The sequence below is a fragment of the Danio rerio genome, chromosome 1 (genome assembly GCF_052040795.2).
Source record: "Danio rerio strain M-AB ecotype USA chromosome 1, GRCz13ab, whole genome shotgun sequence".
NCBI lineage: Eukaryota > Metazoa > Chordata > Actinopteri > Cypriniformes > Danionidae > Danio > Danio rerio.
Window position 1 is genome coordinate 21,325,835 of NC_141021.1, and position 12,216 is coordinate 21,338,050.

Sequence of the window (12,216 nt, forward strand, 5' to 3'; positions counted from 1 at the left end):
AGCATCTCTCACGCTTTCTCGGGCCATCTGGCAGTTCTTATTGTTGAGCCCTGATATGCAAAAATAGAAATCTGAAAAAAAAAGAAAGATCTGAGTTGTGTCATGTTTGAGCATACGTTGATCTTTTAGATTTTTAAGTTCTTTCTCAGACAGTGGTACATATATGACTTTTATGTCAACATTTCTTTCACACATTCAGTGTGTAATGTGGACGCTAACAAGCTAATTTCTGGACTCAATCTTTAAAAATTATTAAAAAACACTGCTGTAAGAATTACTGTGAAGTTGACAGAAAATACGACACTAATAATGACTTTAAAAGATGACCGGAAGTGTGCTAGACTGTAGTCAGGATGACTGTACAAGTGTCAAATTTCAGGACGATAATAAGATTGACCAAAATATAACACTACAAGATGACAGTAAAGAGTTACAGTAAGAATGACAGAACAAGACGTTAGTTAGGGCCAACAGTACTCGACTATTATAAGGTTAAAAGTAAGAAGCAAAGCTCATATGGTCATGAAAAACCTGGAAAAGTCATGAAATTTTGACATGGCATTTTCCAGGCCTGGAAAAGTTCTGGAAAACCTGAAAACCCACAAGGTTTTGGAAAAGTCATGGAAATTAGTTTAACAAATATCTGTGTACTTAATTATGGGTTAGTTGTCCTTACTTCTTTTTTGTCCATGGCCAAACGCATCCTTTCACATTATTAGTGCTGTGTGAGCATTATCTAAATAAATCTCACAAGATTCTTTTAAACTAAATAGATTGTCGCATGTTTTATGATATACTGTAATGAAGGTGCATTGTGTTTCTTAATATTTACCAAGTATACAGACATTACATGAAACATTAGGTCATGAAAATTTACTTGAAAGTTCTGGAAAAGTCTGTGTATGATCCCTGAAGAAGGACTGAAAAAGATATTGAAAAAAAATGATTGCGTTGTTTTATTTGACTGCGATATATGTTGCAATAATTTCACCAGATGATTTGAATAGCTTACTTTGGAAAGAATTCAAAAGTTTATATTGATTGGGATGATTTTGTAGGACAAGTAATCTGCATAAATTAAACATATTGCGTTTGCTGGTTTTCTGGACTGTTTTCAGGTACAGAAATTAAATAATGAAATATAAAAACATGACACTTCATCGTCTTTATTGTATAGAAAATAAACAATATTTGTTAAAATCTTAGAATTTCTTAAATGGTTTAAATACACTTAAAATCTCACAGTCATAAACCTTAAAAACAAAGAAAATGAAAAAAAAACCATCCTTTTAAGGGTAAACTTCACTATGTGGTTCCTGGTTAACTATATTCCTACTTAAATTTCTTAATAGATGAATAAGCTATGACTAGGCCCACACAAAATCTGCGCGCGCAGAATTTCACAGATTTTTAGCCCACCCTTGATTCTTTATATTTACTTGTGTAAATTTATTTGGTTTTTAAATTATTTACAGTTATATTATTGACTAATATGAAAATATTGATTTTACATTTTTACAAAACAGTTTGTAAAATAATATTTTCTGTCTTTTAGTAGATATAGTATATGAGAGACTTGCTTTGTTTACCAATTAATGTGGATCTAATTGGATTTGCATTGTAAACATTAAATAAAAGTTAAAAAGGTATTACTTTTTATTTCATAGTTTAATAAAATAGAATAATTCTGCATAAATCCGCTGTTGTCCACAGATTCCATCTGGCCCCAGCTGTGACTAATCTTAAACTGAACTTTCATTGCAGATTGTGCAATGTGTCTGTTGTGGATTTGCACATTGCAATATCGATGCTGAAAAGATATATTTCAGCCCCAGTATGAATGACTGTAAGGGCTTGACTGTAGACATCAGTAGAAAATGACAGTAAAATGTTACCTTAAGAACAGCTGAAAAAGATGAAAAGCACAGTTGAAGATGATTGTAAGAACAGCAGTCAGAATGACAATCACATATGAAAAAGATCACAATACAAAATGACAGTAAACAGTTACAGAAAAGGCTGATTAAGACTTATGCGTCTAATGTTCACCATGGAGCATATCTTTGAAGTAGCTCACGCAGATGTGTATAAGCTTGAACAATGTATCGTTTGAGCATCGATATCGCAATGTGTGTAATGTGCAATAGTAATATTACAGTATTACATTATTTATTAAAGATTAAAAGAAAGGGAGCACGATGGCGCAGTGACTAGTGCTTTCACCTCACAGCAAGAAAGTCGCTGGTTTAAGCCTCGGCTGGGTCAGTTGGCATGTCTGTGGGGAGTTTGCATGTTCGCATGGATTTCCTCCGGTTTCCCCAACAAGTCCAAAGACATGCAGTACAGGTGAATTGGGTAAGCTAAATTGTCTGTAGTGTATGTGGGTGAATGGAAGTGTATGGGTGTATCCCAGTGATGGGTTGCAGCTGGAAGGGCATCCGCTGCGTAAAACATATACTGGATAGGTTGGCGGTTCATTCTGCTGTGGCAACCCCAGATTAATAAAGGGACTAAGCCGAAAAGAAAATGAATGAATGAATAAATAAAGATATTATTAAAATAAAGATGGTATTTTATGTTTGATTGTTCAATTTTTGTAATTGAACAAAGTTGCAGTACATTCCTCGGAAAACCATAAAGCACTGTTTAGATCAACTTAGTCATCCCAGTTGATCTAAATTAAAAGACATTTTTCCAAATAGAGCTATTTAAATCACCTATGGCCTCATGTACGAAGACTTGCATTAAATTAATACTGAAACATTGCTTACGGACAAAGCTGTAAATGTGCTTACACAGTAAAAATGCAGATGTATGAAACACTGCGGACGTGGAATCCCACGCATATTCTCTTTGTACATCCGAATTAACGTGAAACTGAGCGCACGTGCACGAGTGCAAAACCCCTTCTTGACTCCTTCCTCGTAAAAATGTTTTAATGACTCCACTTTGGCAAAACCAAACGAAAAAGCAATGGCAAAGGCAAGCAAAAAGAGAAACTTCACAGAATGTGAATTGGAGGTGCTTCTATCGGAGGTAGACAAAAGAAAAATGGTGTTATTTGCAAGTTTGTCCTCCGGAAGTAATAACAAAAGAAAACAAATTGAGTGGGAGAGTTTAGCTGATTCAGTTTACGCAGTGGGGTCTGAACATCGCACTGTGAGTGAATTAAAAAAAGAAATGGCCCGATGTAAAGGTGCATATATATAGTGTCAGTTAACCCATTTGATCAGTTATAAATTTAATAACAATGTTTTTCAAATGTGTTGTTGCGATACTTTGTAGTGTGCAATTTAACATAATTGCCTCTAGGTGTGGCAAATGGAAATAAAACAAACACACACAATAGAGGTGTGAACCTATACTGGTCTCACGGTTCGGTTCGGTTCGGTTACGATTATCATGCCATCGATTCGGTTCAATTAGATATCTCGGTGCATCACGGTGCATTGACGATGCTTTCTATATATAGTGTTATATTTTAGGGGGGAGGCTATAACAAGCTGTCTGTATAAACACACAGACACACAGCAACACACTGTCTCTCATTCAAACACATTCACAAACATAGACAGCATCAAACAAACAAACACACACACACGCACACACACACACAAACAAACACACTTAAGCCCTTGCAACAGGGAGAGCTCGTGCTGAGCGGAGTAGAAAAACGAAAAAAATAAGCACTTTTCCGACGGTCCCTTACAGAGAGCTCCTCTCAGCGCGAGCTCTGCCAGCTAAAGTAAATGCAGACTGTGAGGGCTTAAACGGAGCAGTGCTCGTAATGTCGAGCGAAAAAAAGAAAGACATCTGTGAAACATAACCAGTCTTTCTGTAGGAAACACACTTTAGATCTTTTTAGGGTAAGCGTTTTTTGAGTTATTGCCGTCTATAACTGAATGTGTGTCAGGAAAATCGAAAACAAAACCAACTGAAGCGCGCTCATTTCTGGCGCCCCACTGGATATACAGCGCCCTAAGCATTTGCCTATGGTGCCTATGCCACGGGCCGGTCCTGAGTTGGCTCAGTGTTGTAAATAACGGCGCTCACCTCTCTCGCGACAGAGCGCATAGGAGATAAATGATGTCACGACATAATAACCGGTTATGGTTATTACTGAATCGATACCGAATTGTCCACGTCTGCACCGCGGTGCACCTAAGAAACAATTAATTTTGACACCCCTAACTCACAAGAAATACACATACCCCAGACATGAAGTTGGCGCGGACCAACGCACATTCTCATGTTAATTTCATTATAGTAAATCCAAACGTGTGCGTGAAACCTGCTATATGCAAAGTTTTGGTGATGACATGAGGCCCCTGGTGAGGTTATATTCATATCGCAATATATATCACAACAAACCAAAATACCACAATTTTAAATTTTGCGCAAATATTGTGAGAATTTTTTTAACTTCTGCATTTTGTCCTTGCTGCTTTGAGAGTAACGTTTCTGAATTGCTAGTAGGCAGTGGGGTTTTGAGTTTACATTTACGTTTCTTATGCAGTGCTACTGTAGAAGTAGCTCAAACTCACGTTCATTAAAGAATGAAAGTGGCAGGAACTGGCAAAGGTGCAACAACTTTAATCATAAAGCAACTCAAAATAAAAGTATCCATTTGTGGCTCCTTTGTTGAACTCAACACTTGTTAAAACTCAACCACAAGCCTAGCACTGCTCCCACTAACGGACGGGAGGAGAACAAAACTGAAAACCACCCAGCTATACAGAGTACAGACAGCCTATAACACGCTGTCTTTATAAACACACACAAACAAGCACAAGCAAGTGACACACACACAGACAGCGTCTCGCTCTCTCTTTTATTCACAGACACACACACAGAAAAAGAGAGCTCTCTCATTCGCACACACACATAGACAGCAGCAAACAAGCTAAACGCAGCATCATGCTGTCTCTTTCACACATATACATGCGCGTGCTCGCTTGCTCGGGAGTAGGGAGCGATATTGTTGAACTGCCCGCTCCCATCCAAAATGAAACCCATTACCGACTGCTCCCACGCTTTATTTGGAAATTTATTCCCGCGCCGCAGAACGGTACAGCCGCAGGAATGCAGACCTCTAGTTTGAATGACCGAACAAGACACGTGTGAGGACAATAGTAAGAATAACTGCAAAAATAACAGTCAAGGGAGATGTACAAGATTACAATTATAAATGGAATGAGACCACATTAATAGAACATACACATCAAAATACACTCATTTATATAAACAAGTAGGTAATGACATGAAGCAGTCGATTCATTTTTGGCACAAATCAACCCTCATAGTCATTGAGCAGGTCAGGTTGATGCTGGCCTATTGTAGATTGTATCAGTCAAAAGAGTCTTGCGCACTGTACAGATGTTTCTCTCCCACACAGGATCTTAAAGAGGAACATCTGGACACCCCCTCTCCCCTTCCCACTATGGCCGACTCCATGGATATAGATGACTCTCTGTACAGGTGCACGTTTAAGACAGAACTGAGACAGGCTTAGCTTTTTGTTATGTACAGAATTCGATTCATTAAGTTTTTGTGTGTGTGTGTGTGTGTGTGTGTGTGTGTGTGCTTGTGCGTGTGCGTGTGTGTGTGTGTGTGTGTGTGTGTGTGTGTGTGTTTGTTTGTTTGTTTGTTTGTTTGTTTGTTTGTTTGTTTGTTTAGTCGTCAGCGGTATGTGCTGGGGGACAGTGCTATGCACCAGATGGCCCAGTCCACAGTGTTTGTCAGTGGAATGGGAGCACTTGGAGTGGAAATAGGTGAGTGGTGCAAATTTGTCACTCCAATCCATTTAAATATTCATATTTGTAATATATTGTTTTCCTATTTGCATGTTTTTACAATATTTGGACATTTTAAATGGCTATAATTTGCATTGTGGTTTAGTGTGTGTCTATTTTCTACAGTATCTTGATCTGAGATCTGACATGAATTCTCTATGCCAATGGTTCTCAAACTGGGGTACATGTACCACAAGTGGTACACAGGCTTCCTTCTAGTGATACGCGGAGAAATCTCTGAAAAATTCAAGTAAAAAAAATTAACAGGCTAAAGTGATCAGGAAATTGATTTTAATAGGCTAAACTTTTTATTTTATTTTCATTTTTTTAACGTTTGATATGTATTCTATTAATTGAGGTTATTTTCCTCCCTATACTTGTAATGATTGTTGTGGGCGTATCTCTTATTTTTATATCCCAATGTTGACAGGTATAGTTTAATCACTTACTTCTCTGACACACATAGCCTACTCTAATGAGCTGTAATCAGATCTAATTTCTAATTTAAATATGTAAATCCAATTCATATATTTAAAATACAAATTGACCTTTAGATTTCAAAAATATACAAAAAAGTCATATATACATGCAACATATATTTCAAAATTGATCAAATATGTATATAACCTATATTTATGAGGTCTAAGAAACATATGCAGGTTTTGATGAATCGACTACTTTATGATAATACTTTACATTTAAGTACAGCAGTTTTCTTTTAACTTTTTAAGAACAGTGCCATTTTAATTAACTTTCAAAATCACATTTTAATTTAAACGTTGACGTTTTATTTAACTTTTTCTTTTTACCTGTGTGTTATTATTAAAATTATTTATTATGTTTAAAGTGGCTGATAATAATAAATATTTATAATAATAAGAATTAATCTACCACGTTTGTGAACTGTCCAGAGCTGTCGCCACTTAATTAGGCCTACTTTGTATTTCAATACCAGTCATTATCGTGGTACTTGGAGAGACAATTTATCTGAGGTGGTACTTGGTGAAAAAAGTTTGAGAAACACTGCTCTATGCTGTATGGATATTTAATCCAATAAGCTCCTCGCTTCCTTCTAAATTTCACAACATTTTTTGTCACTTTTGTCTAATTAATATTCTTTTATTTTGTACAGCAAAAAACATAGTTCTGGCAGGAGTGAAGGTAAGATCAATTTGACTTTATGTGTATTTTTTTCTATACAAGTCAAAGATGAGATGTCACATTTTGTATCTTTGTCCAATTAAATTTTACACAAGTTAGATATGTTTTTCACAAAAAAATCAATTATTCTAAAAAATGTTGTAAAAAATATTCACATATAGTTATAGTCAGAATCCTTAGCCCCCCTGTATTATTAGCTCTTCTGTTTATTTTCACAGCAGAATGAACCACCAATTTATCAAGCATATGTTTTACGTAGTGGATGCCCTTCCAGCTGCAACCCAGTACTGGGAAACACCCATACACACTCATTCACACACATACACTACGGCCAATTTAGTTAATTCATTTCACCTATAACACGTGTCTTTGGACTGTGGGGGAATCCGGAGCACCCGAAGGAAACCCACGCCAACACGGGGAGAACATGCAAGCTCCACAGAGAAATGCAAGACTAAAATCAGCGACCTTCTTGCTGTGAGGCGACTGTGCTAACCACTGAGCCACGGTGTCCCCCCAAAATACACTATGAACTGTGATATTATTACACTATGAAATATAGCATATATGCGATATGAAGGAACTTTTTCAAATCTTATTAGTTCATGTGATGACAAAGCTGTTAATAATGTTCAGCATCATTTCTAGAGTCCTCAGTGTCACATGATCCATCAGAAGTCGTTTTGTTATGGCCATTTGATGCTCAAGAAACATTTCTTATAGTTTTTTAAAATCAGTGTTATATGATCAATCATTGCTAAATAAAATACAATTTATTTCCTCAATAAATCTCACACACCTCAATCCTTTAGCTCCATTAGCATATACAGATTTTCTTTTGTTCTCAAATTGTTTTTTTTTTCTTTTATACATATGTAGCGTATTTTTTGCTGATATAGGTGACTTGGAGCATTTGTTGAAGAGTTAGTTTTCAGTTGTTTTCTGACAGTATTGTGAGATTTTGCATGTGTGTGCTTGCAGGCAGTCACTCTTCATGACAGTAAGCGATGTGAAGTTTGGGATCTGGGCACCAACTTCTTCATCAGAGAGGAGGATGTGAATAATCAGAAGAAAAGGTGCACTTTTAAAAAATTTGTTACAAGACAAGAATGGGGTATATGCACAGCAGTGTTTTTCAGCCAGTGATAAACTTCCGGTGAAAGGTTAATGTGACTATTTCAAACTTTTTAAGGTTCTTTTTACAGCATCGACATTCATTCATTCATTTTCTTGTCAGCTTAGTCCCTTTATTAATCCGGGGTCGCCACAGCGGAATGAACCGCCAACTTATCCATAATGTAATGTAATGTGTATTTATATAGCGCATTTATTGTGTATGGCCATACACCCAAAGCGCTTTACAATCATGAGGGGGGGGTCTCTCCACTGCACCACCAGTGTGCAGCATCCACTTGGATGATGCAACGGCAGCCACAGGACAACGGCGCCAGTGCACTCACCACACACCAGCCATTGCTGGAGTGGAGAGACAGTGATCAAGCCAATTCGGTGGAAGGGGATGATTGGGAGGCTATGATCGTTAGGGCCGATAGAGGGACTTTGGCCAGGACACCCCTGCTCTTCCACGAGAAGTGCCATGGGATTTTTAATAACCACAGAGAGTCAGGACCTTGGTTTAACGTCTCATCCGAAAGACGGCGCCCACTGACAGTGTAGTGTCCCCTTCACTTTTACTGGGGCATTAGGACTCACACAGACCACAGGTTGAGCGCCCCCTGCTGGCCTTACTAACACCACTTCCAACAGCAACCTAGTGTTCCCTAGTGGTCTCCCATCTAGGTCCAATCCAGGTACTGACCGGTTACTTTAGTGAGTAACCGGTCTTGGGCTGCAGGGTGACATGGCTTTGGCTGCAATCCATCGAGCATTATAAATGTATCCATCATAATGTAATTCAAATACAATCAGTTAAATAAAGTTAAGCATTTCTTTAGTTGTTTAAGCGTAAAACGAGTTAATAGACTGTATAACCGCTAGCGCTGCAAGGATCAGTAGGCTTGCACAGAAACTTCATTAAAAATACTGGGGTAAAATAAATGTTCATATTTTAAAAAGAGATGGCGAGGAAAATGGAATTTACACAGTGCTTCTTGTCCAGTCTGAGACCAACTTTATATCATATATATTTATCAGGTAGTTTCGATCACTGACTATTACCTTATTACCTTCTTTCATGACCACCAGCGATCTAATCAACAGAGATCGCTGGAAAAAATTCACACAAACTACAATCCTGCCTCATAATGGACTACAAAACCCAGTCATGCAACATACACACACACACAACCGGTTCCAGATCCTGACTAATTAGACACTCACATCTAATACTTATGACCATTGATTATTTGGACTATTTAAACACGTCTGTTCCACACACGTTGCGGAGTATTGTCTTAGCTGTTGCTGTCTGTACATAAGCGTTAACTGTAAAAACGGTGTTTTTGACCTTGGACTGTTTTGACCCTTTGCTGCCTGCCCTGAACCTTTCACCTGTTTTTGGATTACGCTTCTGGACTGTCTACTATACTCTTTATTAGGGTTGGGTACCGAAATGGCACCGCTACCTTTGGAACCGGTATGCATCGGATCAAATCATCATATGAATTTCCGTGCCTAATTTCAGTGCTGCAACAAGAACGTAAAGCAGGTTGCACACCTGAAGCACCGCTCTGCGATGCGCAGCACCATGCATTTTAGAATTCACAAGTCAGCAGCTGTCCACGGCGCTCAGCCACGACTCATGACTGTTCATATTTCTGCCATGCCACAGAGCGCCATCTGAGCCCCAATAGGTTCATTTTAAATAACATGCAAATGTTCACGACTGGTGTATGATACCATCAACTGTCATGCGTGCGCCATGCCGAGGCTCTAAGCGTCACATCCGCTGTGTGATGCCCTTAAGAAGCATAAAGGGGTGCATTAAAGGCCCACATAAGTAAGTGTTGTGTTACACCATCTCTAAATGTTTAATTCTAAACAGTTTTGAGGGATACAGATGTCAGCAATGTCAGGCGTTTGTTATTGTAGCTTATAGAAGGCAAAGCGCGCAGTACGGCGCATGCGGCAAGCGACTCTCTTCATCAACACGCAAGATCACGTTCATCTAATTTGCTTAAACTAAACAATATATATGGCTATATTTTACAAGCAAGGATTCTTACACACCAACATGCAGCAGATGTTTTACACAAGTTGCGTGTAAGGGAAAAGCACGTCAAAGTTATGAAATTTGAGGGCTCATGGAATCAACTGAAAGGTGAGGAATGGACTGTCTTTAACAGCTTGTGACATCATCTGGCACATTATCTGAGGACGTTTACATGGACACCAATACTCTGATTTTAAGATGATTAAAACAGTACTCTGATCACGAGTCTACTGCGTAAAAAGTGATTTTTGATTATCTTAAAGGACCACAGACACAAACTGCAGAGGAAACATGTATAGGCTGGTGATGCAATGACGTTGATGGATCTATGTGCTATAACATGTAACTGGGAATCATGAATGTAACATTCAAAAAGCAACACACCTGAATCATATTATTGTCTTATTTAGATTAAGGCAAATCATTAGGTCACCGATGTCCATGTAAAAGTAGTCACAAGCCCCAAACCCAGAAAAAAGGTGTTCCCTGATTTTGATGGCAGCCTTTCCACAGGTTAGCAGTAAGCTAATGTAATGTTAATAGCATAATGCAAGTCTTGCATTCATGCTAACAAACAAATGATCAAAAGAAATATATTAATGCAATTTAAATAAATAAAATACAAATTAATGTTTACTTTAAACTTATCATAAATATTTGCATTTGAAACTACAGCTGTCTGCATAGCATCCATACGCAATACCTGACTAATATTATTAAGATAGTGGCTGTTTATTGGTACATATAAAGCACATATTCTGTATGATCTTATTCTACAACCTAAACCTCCCTACTACCTTAATAACTATTAATAAGCAGCAAATTGGGAGCTTATTAATAATGCAAAGGTCATAAAGTAGTTCATGTGTTGTTAATAGTGAAAATGGCCTATATGCACAGCAGGTGTTTTTCAGGCTCTGACAAACTTGCAGTAAAAGGTTGAAGCATATAATATTGAAATATAATAATTTAAATAAACTGAAGCATTTGTTTAGTTGTTACACTTCGTTGAAAATACTGTAGTAAAATACATTTCCATGGGGCAGAACAATGGAATTTAATCAGTGCTTTTTGTCCAGTTTGAGACCCACTCTAAATCATATTACAATCAAGCAGTGAAGGTCATTGATTTTCAAAGAAACCAGATCTTAAACATGGTGATTTTATAATAGCACGACAGTTCCCCAGAAGTGCTTGAGCTGACTTATTGAAAATTAAAAGTCTCTGTGCAAATAATCTATTGTATCTTAAAAGCTATTGTAATTTTTAGAAGATAATTCTTAAATTTTCTTTTATTTTCTTTTATTAATATGTTCTCTTTTATCTGTTTTCTGGTTTTCTATTATTAAAAAGCATTTTGTGACTTACTATCTGTTAAAGGTGCTCTATAAATAAACCTTGACTTGCTTGCTTACTTACTTACAGACCTACATGAGTAGTCAGATTCTGCTTCTTTGTGTTGTTTTATTAATGTGGTGCATTATTTTCTCTCTTAGGGTGGAAGCTGTGCATTCACGAGTGGCAGAGTTAAACCCATATGTCCAGGTCACCATGTCCACTGATGTCCTGGATGAAAGCACAGACCTCAAATTCCTGAAGAGATACCAGGTTGGTCTCAAGACTGGCCTTTAAAAGTTAATTGTTTAGATCAGTGGTTCTCAAACTGTGGTACTTGTACCACAAGTGGTATGCAGGCTTTCTTTTAGTGATACGCGGAGGAATAGCTAAATAATTCATGTAACTAAAATGAACACACTTTTGATTTTAATAGGCTAAACTTTTTATTTTATTTTCATTTTTCTAACGTTTGTTATGTATTCTATCATTTGAGGTAATTTTCCTCCCTATACTTTTAACGGTTGTTGGGGGCATATCTCGTAAATTTTTATCTCAATGTTGACAGGTATAGTTTAATCACTTGCTTCTCTGACACACATAGCCTACTCTAATGAGCTGTAAGCAGCTCTTATTTCTAATTTAAATATGTAAATCCAATTCATATATTTAAAATACAAGTTAACCTTTAGATTTCAAAAATAAACAAACAAGTCATATATGCATGCAACATATATTTCAAAATTGATCAAATAT

General features: G+C 37.2%; 1 protein-coding gene across 4 annotated transcripts in view; it reads left to right on the forward strand.

Annotated features, from left to right (window-relative positions):
- Nucleotides 1-12,216, forward strand: part of uba6 (ubiquitin like modifier activating enzyme 6) — a 47,170-nt gene that overhangs the window by 5,601 nt on the left and 29,353 nt on the right. For all 4 annotated transcript variants that reach the window (XR_015476528.1, XR_015476529.1, XM_087237090.1 and 1 more), the window contains exons 2-6: nucleotides 5,396-5,478; nucleotides 5,677-5,771; nucleotides 6,925-6,953; nucleotides 7,935-8,029; nucleotides 11,622-11,733. Coding sequence is in view for 2 of the 4 variants with exons in the window: in XM_087237090.1 (XP_087093216.1) it covers nucleotides 5,441-5,478; nucleotides 5,677-5,771; nucleotides 6,925-6,953; nucleotides 7,935-8,029; nucleotides 11,622-11,733 (369 nt within the window). In the remaining 2 variants the exon portion in view is untranslated. The remainder of the gene's footprint in view (nucleotides 1-5,395; nucleotides 5,479-5,676; nucleotides 5,772-6,924; nucleotides 6,954-7,934; nucleotides 8,030-11,621; nucleotides 11,734-12,216) is intronic.